The sequence below is a fragment of the Quercus lobata genome, chromosome 8 (genome assembly GCF_001633185.2).
Source record: "Quercus lobata isolate SW786 chromosome 8, ValleyOak3.0 Primary Assembly, whole genome shotgun sequence".
Lineage (NCBI taxonomy): Eukaryota > Viridiplantae > Streptophyta > Magnoliopsida > Fagales > Fagaceae > Quercus > Quercus lobata.
In genome coordinates, this window is record NC_044911.1 from 50,805,957 (window position 1) to 50,829,988 (window position 24,032).

At 33.7% G+C, this 24,032-nt stretch overlaps 1 protein-coding gene across 2 annotated transcripts; it reads right to left on the minus strand.

The window, feature by feature from the left end:
- Positions 1-9,022: 9,022 nt before the first annotated feature.
- On the minus strand, positions 9,023-20,327 carry LOC115955500 (ribosomal lysine N-methyltransferase set10). 2 transcript variants are annotated; one of them, XM_031073630.1, is made up of 16 exons: positions 20,160-20,327; positions 19,970-20,060; positions 19,146-19,320; positions 18,946-19,051; positions 17,216-17,298; positions 15,409-15,435; positions 15,098-15,249; positions 14,835-14,948; positions 14,212-14,292; positions 13,953-14,017; positions 13,107-13,163; positions 12,786-12,857; positions 12,364-12,609; positions 10,038-10,153; positions 9,798-9,896; positions 9,023-9,367 (listed from the first exon to the last, which is right to left on the minus strand). In XM_031073630.1, the coding sequence occupies exons 1-16, from the start codon at positions 20,217-20,219 to the stop codon at positions 9,220-9,222; spliced, it is 1,692 nt and encodes a 563-aa protein (XP_030929490.1). In that variant the 5' UTR covers positions 20,220-20,327; the 3' UTR covers positions 9,023-9,219. The 2 variants fall into 2 exon arrangements, with proteins under 2 accessions (XP_030929490.1, XP_030929491.1); XM_031073631.1 differs by lacking the exon at positions 13,107-13,163.
- Positions 20,328-24,032: the final 3,705 nt, after the last annotated feature.

The following is a 24,032-nucleotide window of genomic DNA, read 5'->3' on the forward strand; positions in this document are numbered from 1 at the left end:
TCCGGATATTTCAAGGATCTTTGTGATCGTTCAGGATCAATAGGATTATATGATTCTGACGACTCCAAACAATCCTGGTTTCTTATAATCTTCATTAACTTGACAGATGACTCAGTTAGACCCAAATGAAAAATAACATCCCAATAAACCAAGTTTTGCTATTCTAATGTAGAGAGATAGAGTGTCAATTGTACCCAAATAAAAAATAACATTGTAATAGAGTGTCACGTTTTGAGATTTTTGATCTCTTTAAAAAATGCTTACAAATGGATGTAGTTATGTATAGTAATTACATCAAATAGATGCAAATATTTGGTTTTTTATGAATGATTGTATAATTTATGTAATTATTTACATACCAATGTAGATTCAAGAATTTTAGAAGTGTTGACAAAATCTATCATATGAAGGTCATGAAATATGTGAATATTATTTATTTATTTAGTTTAAAAATTATAGAACTATAATTTAATACATAAGATACTAACGAAGTTTAGTGGTATATAATGTTGCATATCATTCAATTAAAACGATATTATTAACTTTTTACATTTAATTATATGGTATAATTTAGTTATTAATAATTATCCTATATATGTATGTATGTCTAATATGGAGAAGTATAGATGAAAAATAATGCAATAAAATTCAACTTTTAGATAATACTTATTATATTTCTTGGGATATACTTATTTTTTTTATAAAAAAAAAAAAAAAAAAAGAAGAAAACTTTAAACATTTATAGAATAATATTTATAAATTTACAAATAAGAAAAATCTGTGCAACACTTGGGCCAATAACTAGTGTATGTTTTGTCAGTTAGTTGGGATTGTATTCTTTCCAACTCATGTTCATGGATTATAAATAGGTTTGACCAAAATGTTATTTATATATCGAATGTCCAAGTTTGGAAAAGAATATGCATGTGGTGGCTAAGTTTGATATTAGAATAGATCAATTAAAAAAATCAATAATAATAATAACAAAATTGAAAAGAGACATTAATAAATCGCAAACAAAATTGAAAAGAGACAGTACACATACCTATAATTAATCACCATATATCCCAAATGATGATTTGTCAGTTAGCTGGGATTGTATTCTTTTATGACCAAACGTAAAAGTTAGTAATCCATTATCCACTAATAGCAATAAGTTGACAAGAAAACGTAAATGCATCAATTTAATTTTCACCTAACTTTAACTCAATTTTGGGATTGATAATAAATAAAGAGAGAAAAGTAGAAGAGTGAGAACAAAAAATGATACAATCTGAGCTTATTTGTTTGTAGAGGCGTGCACTGTAGCATGCACACAGTTGACAGTACACTCAGTAGTCAGCACCAGAATAGGGACTGAGGTCGCAAATAGAAATAGCAATGCTGAAATTGAATAGAGGAGACAAGGGAATACAAAAGTCGTGAAAATGAGTACTGGATTGGATACTGGAGAGCATATACAACAAGACAAGATTGTACCAGTACATTAATGCCTCAGCCTGACGAGAAATTGCTTGAATTTGAATAGCACGTGGTTTCCTCTTTATCTATATTTCTAATCTTTCACTAGTTTGTAGCAAATTGATTTAGACCTCAGCTTAGCCACTTTCATTTCTTAAATTTTGATTATTGTTTTGTGCCCATTTCTAAATAATGTGTAGACCTAATCCCACGACTAAACGTTTCTCACTTATTTTGTTGAAACTGAAAACTTTTTGTTAAAACTTAAAAATACTGTAGATAAAGATAAAAGTTAGCTGATATAGTACCGTGAGACCCATAAATAGTATCAAAATGTGTAGTAGAGTCTATGAATAGTAGCAAAAATAAGCTGAATAGTAAAATAAGTTGGCAAAATTAATCATGCCAAACGGACACTTATTTTTTGGCTAAATAAGCTGTTTGGCTAGCTTATTTTTTGTCAACTTATTTTACTATTCAACTTATTTTTGTTACTATTCATGGGTCCCACTACACTTTTTGGTATTATTCATGGGTCACACTGTACTATTTCAGCTAACTTTTACCTTTATCTACAATACTCTCAGCAAAAAGTTTTTAGTTTTAGCAAAATAAGCGGATCCCAAACGGACTCTAAGAACGAACCCAAGTAATGAAAATTTTCTACAAAACTTTTTCAATCCCAATCCCACCCATTCGGCCTGCAGGGCATTGGCCATGGCATGGCTCTTGCACAAATTCGACATCAGGGGATTGGATTTGTTGTTTGATCGTAGAGTGTGGAAATGTGGGAATGAAAGTTATTAGCTGTATAATATGTAGGAAAAATAAATACTATCAAGCAAAAAGTACAAGCAAATAGTCTGTTTAGTTAGGTGATTTAGGAATTTAAAAGTGTATTTTTAACACTCAATATATTGTTTTGCAACTATAACTCATAACTTTTTTACAAATGTTCATTTTAAACCAAAAATTTTGTTTCATAATGTTTTGTACAAACACACCAAATATTGAAATTTGATAAATTGTTGTTAAAGTGATTTTTTTTTTTTTTTTTTTTTTGCGTAAAATTCTCCATCTCTCTCTCTATAATTCTCGGAGTGTAGCTTTTTTTTTTTAGAAAGAAAACAATTTGTATTAAAACTAAGAAATGCCATAAAATCAGCCTAATAAACAGAAGCAACCTGTGGAGGAATAGATTCTATCCATACAATAAAACCAGAAACAATAATAGCATGCCTAGCTAAACTATGAGCGAACTTAGTACTTCTCTCTTAATATGAGAGTAAAGTAATTGAAAGAAATCATGCGACACTGATTTTGCATTTGCAATTAACAGGCCATATGAAGATAAAGAAACATCCCCCTCAGCAAGAGCATCCATAACTACCTTAGAATCACCCTCTAGAACTGCGTGTGTAATACCCAGCTCCAAAGCAAACTCCAAAGCTCTCGTCGCAGCTAAGGCCTCTATTTCTACAACTTGAAATTCATGCGGGAGCAGTTGAGAGAGAGAGGAAATGACCATACATTGAGAGTCTCGAATAACAACTCTGATGCCAAACTTATTTTCAGCAACAAAAGTAGCTCCATTGAAATTGATTTTGAAGCATGCCGAGGGGGGAGTTTGCCACAAAGCACGGGTCCGCTGCTGGGGCAAAGAACGTGGTACTTGTAGGGCCATGAATTCCTAATGTCGATCTTTGAAGACTTGCGCCAAAAGATGGAGATTGACATTCGGCTTAGCTAAACGGATTTGATTCCGTTGAGTCTAAATCGACCATGTTGTCATGGCAAAAAGTTCTGAATTTTTATCCTACTGAATTACCCAAGATAAGAGTTTTTGGAAATCCAAGAATATAAAAATAGGTCATTTAATATCAAAATTAATATATATATATATTTATATATATTTATATATTAACATGGAATTATCACTTCTTTTTTTTTAGAAACAAACACACACACACAAGGGAGAGGGAACAATACTTTAAAACATCTAATAATTACTCTTTTATTATTTTCAACTTCAGTATCTCATATTAAAATTAAGGGTGGCAAAATTAGATACGACCCACGAACCCGACATGACTCGATATGAAATTAGCAAGTTATGGATTGAGGCTTAATGGATTCGTGTCACATTCGAGTTGACACGACTGACCTGTTTAGTAAACGGAGAGGGTTAGTGTTCAACCCATGGAATCTGTTTGGCCCATCTGACCAGTTTAATTAAATGACATTTTACCAATATATCCTTCAAGCCCTAGGTATATAAACTTCTTAGTTGTTGTAGTTTATTTTCTTTGATATATTGTGATTGATTATTTGTGATATTGAGATATGCTTTTAGTTTTGAATAATTATTTGTGACGCAGTTACTAGTTAGTTCTCAATTTTATATTAAAAATATTTATTTGTTTTTTTTTTTTCATTTTAATAAACATGTTGACACGATTAACCCGTTTAATAAATGAATCATGTTTGGATTGAGAAATCTTGACTCGTTTAATAAACTTGTTGAGTTAGTGTTGACCCATATAGTCAGATACTCATGACTTGACACATACGCGAACACAAATGACCCCCCCTAATTAAAATTTTATTTGAAAAAAAAAAAATATCTCACATTAAGTAAAACAGAGTGAAGACGGAGTCTAACGTTTAACCCAATATCCAAACTCAATTTGTTTATCAAAAAAAATCCAAACTCAATTTCGGGATTGATAAAAATAAATAAATAAATAAATAAAGAGAAAAGAAGAGTGAAGACAAAGATGGTACTTAGTGGGACGTGCACAGGTAGAGACAAAGGGAGACCAGCCACGCGTGTTGGTGGTGTGAAACAGCTTCAACCTGCAGTGTACCACGGGGAATCATGTGATATTACCGTTGCAAATTTGGGCGAAGACCATTTCTCACTTCCCTCAAAATATTTCAGCCAAAATTTTCCCTCTTTCTCACTTCCCTCTCTCCGTTTTCTCTCACATTTCATTACTCCATCAAATCTCGGCCTCCAGCGATCTAAACCGAAGCACGAAACCCAACCGATTTCTCTGCATCTGAATCGGAACCGGAATAGCGAGTTAGAGCTCTGTCCGTTGCAAAAACCATTTGAAGTCATTTCTGTGATCTTCTCCCAGGTGCGGTGTATATCTCTATCTCTATCTCCCTCTCCATCATTATCTATGACCATTGTGGTATAATTTCTGTTTTATTGATTTTTGCCCACGGGTATTGGTGAGTGTGTTGAAGTGGGTTTTTCTCCATGGACTCATCTTCGATCTTTCTTTCTTTTTATAATTTCTGTTTTATTCATCTGCACCTGGGTCTTTCTTTTCATTATTTGTGTTTTATTGAAGTGGGTCTTTCTTTCTTTCTTGTGGTATGAAATTGCATGTAAGAAATTAGTAGAGTACAGACCTTTTGAGTCTTGAATTTATGTGACCCATTTGTTTAATTGATGAACTGAAATTGCCATTTGTTTAATTTATTTTCCTGCCTTTTGAGATTCTTTCATCATCTATAACAAATAAGATATCAAACCTTGAACACACCAGTAACAAGTACCCCAATCTAGAAGTCAAAAGAGTTCACTACTTGAATACGATGTTATGGTCTGATAGGGAATACTTTTTTTTTCTTTATTGGATAAGTAGAATTATAGGACGTACTAAAGATTCCATCATAGTTTCAGATTTGGGCCCTAGGTAAATATGTTTAAGCGTAAGATGAAATCCCTGGTTGCACATCAGTTACAGCACATACCAATTATTAAAAATATGTTAAACAAAAAAAAATAATAAAAACCCACTGATTATCTTCACTCTCAAAAATTGAAGGGAACTTATCTCTTTTTCTTTTCTTTTTTTATTTTCCTTTTATTATTATTTAGTGGATTTAGCCTATCTAAGAAGAAACAAGAATTCCTCCTCCCTGATGTAGCTCTCTCCTTTTATTAGGTTTAAATTGACTGCTGCAGAGGACTTAGAGCAGAACATTTTAAATATAGGGCATATATGATTTTGTTGAACATGATTTGATGATACTGAGTTCTATTACCTACTTTGAGAAACTATGATTTGTACTGTTAACTAGTTTCTTTACTAACCATATAAATATTGGAATAAGAAATGGAATTCATTAACCTTCAAAATGGCTGATCTTTGAACTTTGTTCACTGAGTTGTTGGCTTATTGTTGGATTCAGATATGCTTTAGTGCTTGAATTCACATTGTGCAATTCAAAACGTAATTGAACAAGCTCTTTGACCATATTTAGTGTAAAGAACACTATCTTGCTGCCATTTACCATGTCATAAGTAGATAGTGTCTCCCTTCAACCAGGGATATCATAGCTCATGAACCAAAGTTGATCTTTACACAACCAGTGGCAGGAGACCAAACCATGTAGCTTCTTTCTGTGGTGAGCTAGATCTTGAAGTATATAGTCCTATCCATTGGTCAGTCAATAGTTTCTAAAATCCCCTAAGAATGCATCAGATAGTCCTATCCATATAGCTCATTATGGTAGTCCTAAACTTTCAAAATGAGAAGGCAAACTGCCAACATCATCTCTATTTTTTTTAAACACAGAAATCTGTTTCAAAAACACAATTCTGCTTCAAAGGCAATGTTCATAAATATAATATAAACTTAGTGGCCCCACAGATAATGATCAAAATCCGTTAAAGTCTTAAATACTCTCAATTATATGACAGAATATACCATTTCCTTCTCAAATGCAAGTTGAAAGTAGAATTGCTTATAAATCATCATAATGCCAAATTGGCCAGTACAAGGGGTCCCAAATTTACATGCCACATGAATCCATCTTACTAAATTTTAGTTTCCAATTGGAATATTTGTCGTGAATAGCAGTGTTGCTTTAGTGGTTGGACCATCTTCCTCATTACTGAGGATAACTGCTTGAGTTCACAGTTTTTAGTCAAGACTGAAAATTAAACCATTAACAAGACTTAAACTTATATAGCTAATGTGAGTGTTTGGTTTGGGTTCAACGTAGCTATTGAGTTGTCATTTATTCCCACTCATTACCTAGGTTCAATCTCAGGTAACAACCTGTGGCTAAAATTCTGCACCTATGTAATGCTAATGCCATTTAAGAATTCTTGTATATATATATATAAAACGTGCATTCACCATACCTTGCACTTGCAGCAGCCTTTGAGAATATTTTAGCTGAACACTTTATGTAGTCCTATTACTAATTGAGATATGCTATTCTTGTAGGGTCCTATTACTTGGTTTAGAAAGAGGTGTGTTAAATGGGTATTGTGGGTAAGAAACTAAAATTGAAAAATGAAGGAAGATCAAAAAGAAGAAGGGGACATGTTCTGTTGTGCTTGTGCATTGATGTGGGAGGCAAGGGAAGAAGAAGATGGTTTTCTGATGGGATAAAATGAGGGAGAGGAAAAAAAGAAAATAAGAAAAGTATGTTCATGCGCATAGGAAATAGTTTCACCACTGTGTAATGTCAGTGGGTGGGGTCCACAGCTTTGACAAAAAGTTGAGTTAAAAAGATGAGATATGTGATTGAATTTTAAAACCAAACAGGAGTTTTGGGGTTTTTCAGTGAAAGTGGGATTTGATTTATGAGTGATGAGTTTTGAGTTTTAGTTATGAGTTTTGAAAACTGAGTTAAGAAAACTAAGTGATGGGGAAACCAAACAGACCCTTACTCACGCAGATTAACCTTTTGCTCTCTCACTCACAATTCTCTTATTTCCTCCCTCCCTCTATCCCTTGCTCTCTTTTTCTCCCTCTCAACTCATACAAACTTATAGCAAAACGAAGAGAATCATATGTTATAATGGAGGATGACATATTGCGATATGTCAAAAACGGAATGAACTCTTATGAAGTCATCCAAGTTCTCGTAAGTATTGATAGTATCTCATCATTTAAGCTAAGGCTTAATCAACCAAACAAGCTACTTCAAGAATTACTCTGTATCAGCCATTGTATCGTATCTTAAAATTGGTGAAACGGGTGATAAGGAACGAGCATCCAAGATTCACTTCTTGGAAAAAGAATGCAAAGAAAATGTTTCTATGGCTACCAAAGGGTCAAATATTTTGAAGGTGCATGTGTGTTTCCCAACCGACAAAGGTTTTGCAATTATACTTACAAGTTGCCAGTTTTTATTGTTTGTGCTAAGAAACTAACGCGCTTTTCGCAATGGATTTGAAGAACCCATGACTGCCCTTCATTCTTAGAGAAATATTAAAAAAATTTGTGTGACATTCATGTACGGCAACTATGAATTCTTCAAATTCATTGCGAAATGTTCGGTAGTTCCTTAGCACAAATAATGAAAATCGGCAACTTGAAAGTATAATCGCAAAACCTTTATCGGTTGGGAAATACAGATGCATTTTTAAAATGTTTGAGCCTTCGGTAGCCATAGAAATATTTTCTTTGCACTCTTTTTCCAAGAAGTGAATCTTGGATGCTTGTTCCTTATCACCTGTTTCAACCAATTTTAAGATACAGTACAATGGCTGAAACGGAGTAATTCTTGAAGATGGCTTGTTTGGCTGATTAAGCCTTAGCTTAAATGATGAGATGCTATCAATACTTACGTGAGCTTGGACGACTTCATGTTCACTCCGTTTTTGACATATCGCAATATGTCATCCTCCATTATAACATACGATTCTCTTCGTTTTGCTATGAGTTGAGAGGGAGAAAAGGAGAAAGAGCAAGGGATAGAGGTAGGGAGGAAATAACGTGGTGTGTTGCTAAAGGGCAAAGCTAAAGTTTCAAAAACTTTCAAGAAAGTAAAAACAATTCTTGGAGCAAAGAAGACGAAAGCCCATTTGACGATAGAGTAGATCATTTGCAAAAATGATGCATGGAAGAAGATCTGAAGGATAGATCGACGGTCCAAGACCTCAACAAGCGTCTCAAGGGCTTAATTAAGCAGCATGAGTTTTTTGTAAGAGAAGTAATAGCTCAAGAATCTGCGCCACACCGTTCATAGGCCCGATCCAGCAATTGCAATTCGAAAGTCCAGAAACATGAAAATATCTTCTCTTTCTTTTTTGTTCTTTTTTAATGAAGAAATCTCTTAGCTCAAGAAATCTTTGTCGTAGCTTGTGAATTTTTTTTCTTCAATTTGCCGTTGTTTAGCTTTCTTTTTTTCTTAATAAAAACTTTGGTTTTTAGAGGGAAAAAAAAAAACGTGATGTACAGTGTATTGCTGTTTTGCTTATTAATTTTTGTTGAACCTGCAAAGACAGAGAGCATGAGATTCTATTTTTCTTGTTTGATTCAACAGGTTGAGTACACTGTAGCACCACTGCACAGTGCACACCTCACACTCACCAGTAGCGCTCATTTATTGTATTGTTTTGTCTCTGTTTTAATGTCCTCTCTTTTTCAAACACTAAAATCAAATGCTAACACAAATATAACATTTGTGATTAAAATGAGAATATTTGATTAGAAAAAAGAGGTCAATAATAAAATTTTGAAATAAAAAAAACAAAGTTAACACAAATTCCAGTATTAAAAAATAATAGTAATAATAATAATAATAATCAAGAAACCCCTATAAACAATAATTTCATCTCAGCTGTAAAACTTTGCCCCTTAAAACTTATTGAATCAGAAAAGAGGAAGATAGAGTAATTGCAAGGTGCTAAGACTCCATCTTGAGACAGAGGCACATTAAAATAAATAAATAAAAGCTGTGAAACTAGTTCTTATACAATATGTGGAAATTGATTAACATCTAGTTTCTTTCACTAAGTGCTAATTGCAATGCGTGCTCTGCTTCCTTCAGAAATAAACGAGTCAGTTGCTTTTGCCCTCGTCTATATATTATACTAGACCTCCTGTTTTTACTCAACTTCTGTTGGGTTAAGCCATCTGACTCTTTGCTGTAGAGGATGCACAAGAAAAGTACATTAGATACTTCAAAAAAAGATCAAATGGATGAAGGTTAATGTATGCATTTCTAGTTGGATATTCAGCAAACAAATAAGGCCTACATTGAATTTTCAACATTCTTTCACCTTGAGAATATGATCATTTTTAAATTACTACATATGATTAGCATTGAAACTTATTCCAAGGCCATTGGTGCATTTCCTGCTTTAGCATATCTAAGTATTAAAAATTAGTATTTTTCTTGCACACACACACTGAGTTTTGTACCCACAACCTCACTCTTAACTCAATTTTATTTTCTTTGTAAGTACCCTCCACCCAAATTTATGGTAGAAGGACCTGCCATTTAAGTTAGACTTCATTGACAACTTAGAAGACATTCATCAAGACAAAAAGATGATAATTCAATTTTTTTCATACATTGGTGTTTGCAGCTCCTGGCTTTCAGTAGTATTGACTTCTTTAAGAAGTTCAATGTCACAGTCCTCCGCTCCAGAATTCTCTTCAAGATCTACCATCCTGAAATACAGAGAAATCATAGTCTCAGGCAAGTTAAAGCAAGCGGAGTGATAAATTAAATACAACTAAATACTAGTCATATTTACAATGCTGGAGTTATCAGCAAATTAATATTTAAAAGATAAGGACTCCAGGGTTTACTTCATCTGGAGAAGATCAACAAGCAATTGTAGAGCTCCAGAATCACCACAAGCCTCCCATATTGCTGCACAGACTTCTGTGTCAGATGGTTGCCTCTCCCTACCAGATCCAACAAGCTTCACAAAAAAACAATAGATTCAACTAAGGGTCAAGAACTAGAGGAAAAAATAAATTAAAAGATTGAACCAGGGGAGGATTCCTTTGGCTCTAAAATAACAAATTTCTGTCAATATGAATATATACCAACGATTTATAAATAAGTAAAACTATCACCAAAGCACAAAGATTTGCAAATTAACTTTCGATAAAGCAGTTTGAGGAGATTGCTTATATTGACATCTGCATGTTTTTTGAAAAATAGTTTATGGTATAAACAATCATATTAAGATGACCAAAGTTATTACACCACATTCAATTTTCTTTAAATAACTAACAGCATTCAATTTGTTTTAGGATCCTCTCTATTTGTTATTAAAACAGAGAGGGTCCATATTACAACAAAGATTTAGTTCTTCAAGAATCTAAAAGCATAGTGGTGTCATATCACTTAAACTCAATTATCATTTCTTATATGATGGAATGAGATTTTTTTTTTAAAAAGTAATAAACCATTAGATTTGTGAAAATTTTAATCGCAAATGAAAGGATTTCAATCCCTTCAATTCACCACCAAAAATACCTCAACATATGTTATCATTTAACATTTATCTTTTAAAGGCAGCTAGCAGATAAAATTATAACTTCACTCATCATCAAACTATCTATGACACTTCTAGAACAAATCACTTTTAAGAAAATAAAAGCACAAGTGATGAACTTAGGAAAAGAAAAATGTAAATTGATAATATAAAAAACAAACTGCCAAGTCTCACTTCATCTGTTCATAATTTAGAGTTTCAGAAGTCCTCCGATATTTTGTCCAATATCAATATAGGTCATGGTTAAACTGAACAAGTTCTAATTTCCAACAGTGCGTTTGGCTACTAATTAGAAAGCCAGCTTATTTTACTATTCAGCTTATTTTTGCTACTATTTATGAGTCTCACTGCACTTTTTAGTACTATTCATGGGTCATACTGTACTGTTTCAGTTAACTTTTACCTTTATCTACAGTACTTTCAACAAAAAGTTTTCAGTTTCAGCAAAATAAGCAAATCTCAGATAGACCCTAAATAGCAATATTAGAATCCAATGATATTTTATACTAATTATATATACAATTTACTACAAGGATCCTTAAATTTCACCTCTACTTGTGCATTCTATTTTCCAAAAATATTACTATGTTCTCAACACGAAAGATAGAGTAATGTATTATATACACAACGGAGTCTACCAAGTTTTTCTACTTTCAGTTTTCTCATAACTTTGTGCTGCACAGCAGTTGGAAACTTTGATTGCAGGACTTTACCACTTCAATTTGCTCTTCTCTTCATTGAACTCTACTAATAAATTCACCACAAAAAAGAAAGGGTTGTCTAATTGGATCCTGATACAACTCTACGTTTAAAATTCATCTTTAATAGCCTATACCTTACAATTAAGAATATTGCCCCAAAGTGGCTTAATATTGCAGGGACAAAGTTTGGCTACAAACAATGGCAACAACTCCCACTAAAAAAATTAACATAGTTACATATTTTGAAAACCTAACAACTGGATTGCATGTTCTTTACACACATGTCAAATTTTGTGTCAATCGGATGTTATTTATTATTCAATCCATAAACTTATTTTTTATGCATAATTTTAGACTACAAAAACTTGAAATTTAAACATATGATTGATAACATAGCTATTAATTTTTGATTTTTTGGAAATTTTGCAAGTATGTAAGATACAAGAAGAAAATGTTATCTAATGGTGGATTTTTGTTAAAATTTACATCCAATAAAAATATATTGTTTGGAGTTGTAGCCATTAGCCAAACTTTGTCCATATTGTAGGGTTCCGTTTCCCCTATGGTCTGATCTTCACTTTACAAAACACTTCTCAACATTTGACCAGGCAGAGCAAGGATAAACTAATCCCAATATAATTATAAGTTTAGGAGACAACATTGGTGACTGACACATAGAACCAAGTATGCCCCAAAGTGACCTAAAGAAGGTATACGTGTCTTAAATTGTAAATCTATTAAGTGCATTCATAATTTTATCAACTGCATTCGTAATATTGAATTTTTTTTTTTTTTTTTTTTTTACCGATAATATTGAAGATTCTTGACAAAGAAGCATAGCTGGAAAGCTATTTATATCCACTTAGCCAGAGGTATAAGAAGGTCAGGTATCCAGTGGAAGGAAAAATTATATTAAAGAAGCCGCACCTCTTCCAGCATCGATGAAACCTGAAAAATCTCATCTTCCTGCAAGGCTATGGTCCTCAAGGCAGTTAAAAAGTTATCGGGAAAAACCAGCTTGTTTAAGTAAGAGGGCATCTTGCGCTGACCACTCCAACTGTGACTGCGAACTTGATCCTCACATTTATCATTCCCTTCAATTTTTGCTGTGCATTCTGAAAAAAATCCACGATCCAGCAAACTTCTAGGCAACAGACACCTCAGTTCAGCCTTCTGTAATCACAAACTAGATTTGTTGATAAGGCAAATTCTATTTTGGAGGATAATTAAAGCAGTCTGGAAGAGCACTTTCTGTGGATGATGCATCCACTGAAAAATTGATGAGTCATACAGATGATATATTAATGTGAAACCATATACCACAAAATCAAGAACGGATTATACCCGACCTGTGCTTCAAGCAGCTGGACCTTCGAATCAGAAAAGGGAACACTATGGATTGCCTCCATGGGGTAATGGACCTGTGTAGTCATCAAGACATTAATGATGTATGCACCAAGTCCTGATAGCTCATAATAATTTGCAAATTTGAGATTTAATACTATACATGGCCGTACATAGAGCAAAAGAACACAAGGAGGATCCACATAGACAACACCAAACCAAATGGTCGAGATAAAATTTCTTCAAGTTGAGTTTGAAATGGTATCACCACAATAAATTGAAAGAACTTAATTTAACAAAAGCCATATGTCGCTTTATGGCATTACCATGAGATAGTCATCGGGATTATTATCAATGACAAATCCATACAAATAAAGTAGTTCCTGCATCAAATTCAAGGTAACAGATTTGTATTAGAAAGTTGACAAAGCTCTACAGTCTACAGTTGCTTAAATTGATATGAATCTCCAGCAACTGGGGCCAATGACTGTTGGATGATTTTCAATCGCCAAAACGCGTGAATAGTAAGAACAAGAAAGCAAGAAATGAATTTTCAATGGTAATTTTTTCATTTGACAGAGAAGTGAGTGTGATATGTGGATTGGCATAGACACATTGAGGTTGACATTCTATTAAATTAATAAACATGATGTAATGCCCAGAAAGAACAGACTAGCAAAAACAAAATCAGTGCAGCAGAACACAAATATTTTGAGTGAGGCTTTCTTTCATAGAATAAATTGATTCAAAAAATCAGCTTTCATAAATGAACATGCCATGGCCAAGTCAAAGCAAAGTGTAATATGCAAAAGCTCTCATGAAACATAGTAAAAAGCATATGATGAAGTGGTCAAAAAGAAATTTCATACTTTCATGCAAGAAGTATTCCATGCATTTTGCACAGATGTTTCTATAATATACATTAATGTTGAGTGTCATTCCATACCATTGGTAAAAACAAGGAAAAAGGCAACCATTGTAGAAAAAATACATAACTCATCAAGAGATATCAAATGGCTAGTGATACCAGTCATGGTTAACAGATACTCACAGAAAACACACAAGCAAGAAAGTTTTAGTTGTTTCCTCTCCTCTCTCTCTCTCTCTCTCTCTCCCCCCCCCCCCCCCTTTCTTCAATAATAAGATTTCCTCTATAAGAAAATACAACATACCTCATTTCCTTTGTTACCGTAGCTAATGGAAATCTCTCTCTCGGTTTCAAAGAGACTTTGTTCAGCTGTCCAGTTGGGACAAAGAACATAGGATTAGTCACACTCCCAGCTAATTAAATATAAGCTAATGAACGGAAACAACTAATTAAGAGATCATTAGCAACTGTTCTAGCTGCAGGAAACTATCATCGGAGCTCAATATCTAAACTTAACACCCATATAATGATAAAACCTACTAAAAAATCAGGAGGAGGACTACCAGATAGAAGGTACATAGAGAAAGGAACTCCAGTTATTGATCCTGTTCTGTCAACTTCCCAAGTTGCTGCTGCCTTCAAATCTGGGTGGCCATATTTTCAGCCAGTAAGTTACAGATACATATATTAATTTTACAACCCAAACCCAATTTATAAAAGTAAAACAAGCAAAAAAATGTAAGAGAGATTTGTTTTTTTTTGGATAGTAAGAACTATTCTTATTGTTTCAAAACGCAACTATTTGTCCAAAAGTTTGTGATTTTTGAACAGATTATGCCTTAATTGAATGTCCGAGCAAGAAGTGATTTCTAGGTTCTAACACTCATCTAGGTATAAAGCTTCACAGTGGATCCATAAATTAATGCTTAAAGTTAGTTCCATACAGAAAGAAGTAATACGCCAGCAGGGTAGAAATTATAAATTAGACAATAACAACTTATCAAAAAAAAAAAAAATAGACAATAACATACCCTTGGATTAAGGTTGTAAGAATTTATAAAATTATAAAGCAAAATGAAGGAAATCACCAATATAGGAAAAACACCACTGCCAAAAGAAAAGGGATTGAAAACAAAAGAACTAACAAAAAACTAGATAATTTTAGAATTGTGGACGAATGGTATACCATGGTTGCAAAAGTCAATGCCAGGGACAAGACCCTCCACCCAGATGGTTTCTCCTTGTATTGCTGTGGATGTCACTCCGTTGACTTGGCTATCTACATTCTGGACCCTACATCCTGATATGAGAAGGTCCTGGTATTAGTTCAAAAGATCATGTTACATTCAATAAAGAATAGATCTGCCACCCAGCACATTGTTAAACTCGTTATAAATGAGTCAGAAGAAAGGATTCATGGACAATGATAAGAGGAAAAGATAACCTTACCTTTTTCATTCTCTCCACTGGAAATATAATTAGTGCAAAGCTCAGAATCTTTGGTAGTTGCAAAGTTACTGTCTTCTTCTTGAGTTTGTGGAAATACATAGGAATGTGGCAAAGGAATGTTCAAAGCACGAGTCCAAAATACAGAATTTGCCCTAGCACCATGATGATTGTGCAATGTTAAAAAATTTAAATTTTAAAACACTATAAACAGACAATTTTTTTTGATAAGTCACTATAAACAGACATAATTAAGGAGAGGATTCGCTAGATGACAAAAGATAATAAGAACAGTTCAATAAGAAGATACATACCAAAGGAAATCTTCAAAGCACACCTCGCTGGAAAATGAAGCAACAAGAATAGTATAAGTTTAACTATTAGAAATAAATGAAATATTTAATGTGTGTGTGTGTGTGTGTGTGCATGCGTGCTTCATTATTCTGAACTCATTAAATGTGTCATTTTAGATAGCTCATTATTCCTAAGTGATAAGAAATATAAGAAAAAGCTGCTAAACGCCCAAGTAAGTAGTAATCAAATTTACCTAAACATAAAAGATCATGAACTGAAAGTGGCTATAAAAACAACATGCAAGCCTACATTTCTAAAGCTTACAGGCAACCATATCAATGGATCAATATTAACATTGACATTCAAAAGGGGCAGTGCATATAAATACATTTCATAACTTCTCTTCAAGTCCCTCAGCATGAAACAGCAGAAACTAGCAAGAGTTTTTTTTTTTTTTCCTTTGCCTTCTTTGTTTGTTAGCACAGTTGAAATGATTTAATTGCAATGTAACTGTAATATTTGAGTGCAACTTGCTTGACATAAATACAATCTAATTATTTTGATTTTTGAAGCACATACGTTCTTGGTTGGCCTCCAATTTAGAGATAGAATGGGCATATCTGCCACCTAATCCAGAAACCAACTTATTGGATGATGAACATCAACATGCACATCAGCAAAAAGTCAAATACTCAATGAAGATGACTAAATAAGGCTTGCCAAGTACACCCGTGATTCCTAATTATACCATGTCTAGAGTCTATGTTGTAGTACAAACACATTGCTCATTGATTTTCTCTAGTCAACAACAAAGACTTAGTTCCGAAATTTGGGGTCAACTATAGATCCTCAATAGATTAGATTGGGTTGGCCACATGAATTCTTTTCCTCTGTTCACAATCTTCAAAAATGCAACTTAAGATCATTGATTGGTGTAACATGTGCAAGAGTAGCGGGGAGTCAGTTAATCATCTTTTGCTTCATTGTATGGAGGCATAGGATGTTTGAGCATTCGTCTTTACCCTATTTGAAGTTGCTAGGGTTATGCCAAAGACAATGGCTTAAACGCTAAGCTGTTAGGAAGGGAGATTTCATCATCATAGACATTCTAAAGCTTGGAACGAAGTACCCATGTCTTTTTGGACAATTTGGGGTCATCAGAACAATCAAACTTTAGATGGCATCAATCATCCAAACCAATTCATTAGGCAAAATATATTGTATGGCTAGATGAATGCTTTGGGAAATAGGTCTTGTCATATTATAGATTCCTAGATACTCTAGATTTGACAGTGTAACTTTCAATTTATCTCTTCTTAATTTATTTGAATAAAAGTATACTTATAATATTAAATTAAATTAACAAGCTCAAAAAGACCTGTTGTGTAGGGTTATTCTTAGTAAGTAACAAAATTCATTAAAAGTGCAAAAAGAATGGATCCAAACGAAGTACATGGGAAACATACACCTGCTGTCTAGGTATATTAACTTTCTTAAGGGCTAAACATTCAGAAGTTCATTAAAATGAATAATGCCTTAAAAAGCTGAGTGTGGGTCCTCAAAACATAAACCTCATCCAGCTGACCGATCAAGAATGAATGGTTAGTTGTTACAAAAAATTAATTCATGGCATAGGTTATGTTAATGATTTTTTAACTAGTTGTTACATATGCACCTAGTGAGTTATATTAATGATATATAAATCAAATAATTCACTGTGCAGAAAATCTAGATTAAATGTATATAAGTTGGTATGATAAACCACTAATGCCCAAGGACTGGATTAAACCTATTAATGTACTTCCAATAATATAAATGACCACAAACCTTTCTGAATCCCCATCAAGTGTTAAAAGTTTCTTCACTAATGGCTTCACTTTGTCATCATATAAAGTCTGCAACTTTTTCTTCTGCACTTAAACCTATATTTAGTCACATATGCTGTATGGGGAAATTCAGAAAGCCTACTTAATCAAAAATAAGATGTTGATAGGTGACACCAAGAAATCATATCAAGCCAGACAAATACAGAATGGTTGTTTAGGATACATAGAACGGTTTTTGGTAAGATTTACTACTTGTTAACATAAAAGGTGGAATAAGAAACAAGAGAAAGCATATAGATCGACATTCCCTTGTAAATATCAACAAACTATATTTAACTATTATGATGAGAGAGTTGCCTTTATAAGTGAAAGTGTCAGTTCCATAGATTGTACATGTCAAATCAGAAGTAAACTGAATGTATAAGCACCACCATGGACATGTCAGAATAACATGCAAGAGAAATGTATCACTGTGTTTTAAACATGATTATCTTTACAAATCTATCATGTTAAAAGGGGCCATAAAATTACTAATGATCAAGGTTTTTGATAGTATTTTTTTCTTTATCGATAAATTATACACACATACAGTGGGTCTTGAACCCACAACCTCACCCCCCCACCTTGCTCTTACAAGCGGAGGAAGCGGCTTTTGAGCTAAAGCTTAGAGCAATTTTTGATAGTGATAATTGCATAGAAATAACATCCATTTTCTTAGATGAGATCATTTTGGATTAACGGATTCCACCGATGTCTAAAATAAAAATAAAAAGATCTAGCCATTTGGTATAATGTTAGAAATGCTAAGTGGGAATTGCAAGTGCATGCCTAATTGAAGTAAAGCATGCAATTTTTCAAAATAATGTGGTGAATTTGAAAAAAGAAAATAATAATGGACAATATGTCAGTCAAGTGATTAACTAATCATTTAAAATTTTAAACATAGCATTTTATACAATTTGCTATAAAAATATTGAATAATGAGAGTAAGGCTAGCATAACTAAAGTTAATCATATGTTCAGCTACTAATGAGTGGCATGCAAGTGATCTACTAATCATATAAAATTTAAGCATAGCATTTATATAATGTCGTATAACTGCTATTTGATAATGAGTTTAAGACTAGCATAACTAAAGGAAATCATGTGTTCAACTACTACTGAATATAAAATCCTGGTGCTGGTGCTATGTGGATTGTGTAGTCCCTTTGAATATAAATACTAGAGATCAGACCTTGCAAGTGCCTGCTACCCAAACGATGTGTCGCAGACTTGAATGCAAAAATCAGCCCCTCCAAAAATTGGAGGTAAGATTGCCTATTAACCACATCTCCCATACTCCACAAAAGCAAGAGCCTTGTGCTATGGGTAAGACATTTTCCTCCTCTTCTAGAATTTATTATGAGGGGTTGAATTTTGTGTAGCATATCACATTGTAAGATTGGTATTTGTATAACAAATCAAGGGCCCATATAAATAGAGTTAAGATCTAATGGTTTATCCATTTATCTTAACACACACCCCCCCCCCCCCCCCCCCCAAAATTTTTAGCTTGTTTAAAAAGCACGCTTTAGGCGCACTTTTTTGAAATTCACTTCTCTAGGTGAAAAATGCTTAAAAGAACTTCAGCTGATGCTTTTCGGTTTTCACTTTTAGAGCACTTAAGTGCGATTTTAACAACACCTAATTGGCATCCATGGGACATGGAGATGTACCCAAAAATCATTTTACCTGCAATTCGGTGGCCCGATACAACGTGGTTCCCTTTAGCTCCAATAGCTCATCATCAGTAAACCAAAGTGGATTCCCAAAACTGGTTGGAAGCATATCAAGGTACCTGATACAATCACCCACCCCAAATGAATTCAACCACTAAAAAGGGGGGAAAAAAATAATTGAGGATTCAAAAAAAATGTGCACTTTATACATACGGCTTCCATGAAGAATTTTTACGGAGGCGCTCCAAGGTTAGAAACAAATTCATCAGGAACCTGTCATCTACTTCTCCTTCTTCAAACATTGCTCTGCATTCTGGTCCAAGAAGAGAATCTTGCAACACTCTCATAGGAGTTATTGCTAAATCAAGTGGAACAACTAATAGAACACCTGAAATTATTTTCAAAATCAATTTTTTTATTTATTCAAAATCTCCTTCTATGGATGGCTACGGAAAAGAGTTGAAAGAAACAGTTCCACTAGTAAATGCTTACCCTGGAGTATAAACTATTTGACCGACATAATCGCTCAATATTTTGATAAAACTTCTCATCACATACACAATACTCTTGCACATGGGATTTAAGATTTTTTTTTCCTAATCAACAACAACTCAAATAATTTTGTCACTCTTCAAATGAGGAAAAAAAATGGGCAATGATTCATTATAATTATTATCCAACAACCAATTTCCTTGCTTCTATGAGCAATTCAAGCAAAATGTTTACTCCAGGAAGCAAACCAAGATACCCCACCAAATTTTGCACCTCAAAATCCAGTTTTCACCATCTGGGTCCCATTAAATCAACATTGCCACATTGAAAAATCCACTTTCTGTTCCATAATCAATTCGTTTTCATACATTTCCTCAGCAAAGAGAGTAGAATAACAATATAAAAAAATGTCTGTGTGACTGTGTATTTGTCATAATTATCGTTAAAGTGAGCTTAAGTTTTTGGGACATCCAGAAATTTATCAGTATTACATTACAATTACAAATTAAGCAGCAGAAAGTTAATGGGACAGTTGTGTGAGTTACCATCAGAAGCTTGATTGGCGGCCGAGAAAATACCAAAGCCTTTAGAATCACAGTGCTTAATCTTGCAACCACGTAGTTCAACTCCGTTCACCTGAAATTCAATTCAATTCCCAATTTATTAGCAAATTATGGTTTTTTTTTTGGGGGGGGGGGGGGGGGGAAGAAGACGAGAATAAAGGAAAATGGAAACCTGTAACCACTGGAGAAACCGTTCGAGTTTGGCTTCTTCTTCTTCTTGTTGGGTAGCCATGGCTGTGTGAGTGAGCGTGACTGAGTCTCTCTCTCTCTCTCTCTCTCTGTGCGTTTGATTGGTTTTGAAGGGTTTAAGCTTTTCGTGGCGTTGAGTTCGGACTTCAAATACCAGAACCAGGGTTTTAAAATGCTCTTCCACGGCGTCGTTTAACTTTAAAACCAATATTACGGCCAAAATGGCCAAATACCACAAATTTTTGAAATATTTTGTAAAAAAATACTGTTTCGGAACTATATAGAGAAATACCACTTTTTATGGAACTCGAGTTTCTTAAACTCGAGTTCCTAGAAGTTTTGCCACCGTGGCACTGCTGAGGTGGAAATTGGGCCATTAAAAAAAATTATGTGGTACTCGAGCATGGTAAACTCGAGTACCATGCAACATAATACTCGAGTATACCATGCTCGAGTACCATTAAAATGCTATTTTTTTTTTTTTAATTTTATTTCCAAGGTACTCGAGCTTGGTGAGCTCGAGTACCTTGTAAGGAACTCGAGTTCCTTATAACTTTTTTTTTTTTTGGGGCTTATTGACAAATAAACATAAACATAAAAATAAGTAGCTTTTTTTATGTTTTTATTTATTTAAATAGAAGTGTGGGGCCAAAGAAATTGTGGCCCTGGCCCAGGCCCAGCTTATCTTAAGGTCCACGGCCCAAGCCGAGGAGAGCAATTGCCGAGGACGACCTCCTGCTCGGCACTTCACTAAATGCCCAAATAAAGGAACGAACTAAGTATAGGGACAGGGCAAGAAAAAAGCCGCCAACACAGTAACATGGAATTCGGCGTCTGACAAGCCCATACTCAAATCCATGCCCATGCGCCTTTTCCAGCAACTCCCAACCACTCTAGGTGTGGGTCGACTGGACAGGACTGTTCCCCAAAAAGGAAAAATTAACACGTGGACGCAAAAAGGAGAATGGAACACCAGTATAAAAGGAGAAGAAAACAAAGCTGGGGGGGCCTCGCTAATGGGGGGTTTAGCTAGAGAAGCCAAGCCCGCCCATACAGCATTTTCCCATAGGAACTATGACCAAACCGCTCACCTATGCCTAAGGTCATACCTTTCAAGCCCACTCTCTACAAATTCATTGTTGAGGGTCCTTTGGGCCAGAATCGCTCGCACGCTGGGCTTGGGCCCCAAAATCCGCCCTTACAAGAAGCATTGTAAAATATAGAGATTTTAATTTCAAAATATGAATTTAATTTCTACATTAAGTAAAACTGTTCATTGTTTTCTCATAAAATTTTTTCCGAGGGCGTTGCCCCCGGACCCCCAAGAGGCTTGTCCATGAGTGCTCCAGCTTAGGCTTGTCGAACCAAGCCTCCACTCCATGGACTAAGCCTCAGAAAATCTCCCATTAAAAACCACACAACATTATTCGAGTCATCAACATGAATCAAATGATACCCTTAAAGTATGGACGAAATATTTTATAATGCTTAAATTTATAAAAAAATACTAGTGAAAGTTCCATGCGTTGCATGGCTTTAATCCTAAATTTTCTTTATATATTTTTTTGAGAAATTATAACTAAATGAGTTATTATTACATAATTTTAGAATTATTTTCTAACTAAATGAATGATTATTATAATATAACATGCATAATTTTGTATATTTGTCCTTATATATAATATCTTTAATTAAGATTATCAATAAAAACCTTTCTAATTTTTTTTTATAACTCCTTATTTATTAATGAAGGAGATGATTTGAACTCAAGCAATTAAATCTTTTATAATACTTGCATATTATTGTTACTTGCATATGCGTAAGTTGAAACTAAAAAAAAACCACAATCTATTAGTTCTACTAAAGTGAGTTTGGTTCAGCTTTTTCAAACAGTTCTTTTGGAAAAAGTGGAAGTTTTAAAAAGTAAAATATGAAACTGAGCTTTTTTTTTTTTTTTTTTTTTTTTAAAGTAGCATGTTTGGGAAAAACTATCAAAAAATGCTTTTTGACAAAGTTAAGTATTTGGCTAATACTTATAAAAGTGGCGGTTTGAGATGTAAATTACCAAAAAAGACAAGATATATATAAATATATATATGTTTTAATTACCTCTCTTAATGCAAGTTATGGACACAATATTTTTTCAAAAATTTCACAATAAAGTCTGCATGACAAGTTGTTAATGGTAGGGAAAAATATAATGTCACTAATAGGTCCAGATGAGAATTAATAACAACTTACTTTTTAAACTTTATAACGAGTTGTTCACTCTCTTTTCTGCGTAAATTATTTTCTGTTCACTATTTAAAAAATTGTTCACTGTTTTCTCATAAAACACCTAGTGAAATTGTTATTTCTAAATTTAAAAGCCAAATCTGAATGCTTTTTCATGTTTGAATTTCACAATAATCGAATCTGCTTACTGCATTCATAAAATTTGTTTTCTACATAAACTATTTCTAATATTCTGCATAAAATTATTTTCTGTTCAGCATTATTTAAAAAATTGTTTACTCTCTTTTCTGCGTAAATTATTTAATAATGTGTTAAAGCTAACAAAATAACAAATACCTGAATATAAAACAGCTTCCTAGAGGGTAGTTGTCAATAATGATCATTCACCAGAATGTTATTGATATTACTCTGTTTATTCAAAATCAAGAACCCAAACAAAGAATTGTCATTTTGTAGTTTATATAAAGGCAGAAATCATTAAAATGAACAAACAAATGTGAATCATATCTAGAATGAAATTTGTATGCAGAGGGAAAAGAGAATGAAACACAAAACAAGATAATCACCTAAGCCATGGACTCGTTGTACTTGTTCCTAAGGTTCTGAACCAATTCAAATTCACATCAACATTGACTACCACAGTTACATAATTTCTTGATTCAGGACAGCCATTGCATCTTTAATGGCTTGGGTAGAACCACCGAAGATGGCATCCATGACAGATCAATATTCACCAGCATGCGTGAATAGCTTCCAGACAAGTCCAGACAGATGTTCAAAAGTTACTACTGTTTACCAGCATGTGTAAAAAGAGATCTGATAGATTTCCGAGATCTGATAGATTTTCGAGATCTGATAGATTTCCGAGATCTGAAAGATTCCCAGACAGATGCAGACAGACTATTACTCATCAGTACTAATTTCCATACCACCGACAGATTAACTTAAGTTAAATTTACCTACACAGGTTACTTTACCATGGTTCATTTCACCTATAAAAGAGACGAACTACGAAGACAGAAGACAAGTTTCTAAGTTTCTAAGTTTCTAAGATTCTAAGCTTTTAAGTTCCAAGTTTTAGAAAGCCTTTTGTAATAGCCTTCCTTAATATGCCAATATACACATACGAGAGTCTTGGAAGCGTCGGGCACATCATGGTCGACAAACCTCCAAAACTAAGTACAGGGAAATCGTGTTTTCTAAATTTAAAAGCCAAATCTAAATGCTTTTTCATGTTTGAATTTCACAATAATCGAATCTATTTTTTTGCATTGATAAAATCTGTTTCTACAATAATATTATACGCTCTCTGCACATCATGTTTACTACATATTCAAATCTGCTTACTGCATTCATAAAATCTATTTTCTGCATTAATTAAAACTATTTATTGTGTTAGGTTCTAAAGTTTAGGATTTTATGTATTTAGAACTCTAATGTGTATTGTTGGCAAACCATGATCAAAACAATGTGTTTAGAAGTGTTTAAAGCTAACTCAAAGTTGTATGTCAATGTAAAGTTGGAATCGAGTTTAAAGCAGGAAGCACTGTGGCTTTCGGCCTGGCTCGATCGATCGAAGCTTAGGCTCGACCGATCGAAGCTTGGGCAGATTGCTTTTCTA

What these genes read in the sequence shown, in the direction of transcription:
- LOC115955500 (XM_031073630.1), bottom strand. Translation starts at nt 20,219, where the DNA reads ATGGCTACCCAACAAGAAGAAGAAGAAGCCAAACTCGAACGGTTTCTC. An exon ending in AAAAATTCTTCATGGAAGCC is followed by an intron (nt 19,052 to 19,145) that starts GTATGTATAAAG and finishes TGATTGTATCAG; the next exon opens with GTACCTTGATATGCTTCCAA. An exon ending in GTTGATCTTCTCCAGATGAA is followed by an intron (nt 9,897 to 10,037) that starts GTAAACCCTGGA and finishes TCTGTATTTCAG; the next exon opens with GATGGTAGATCTTGAAGAGA.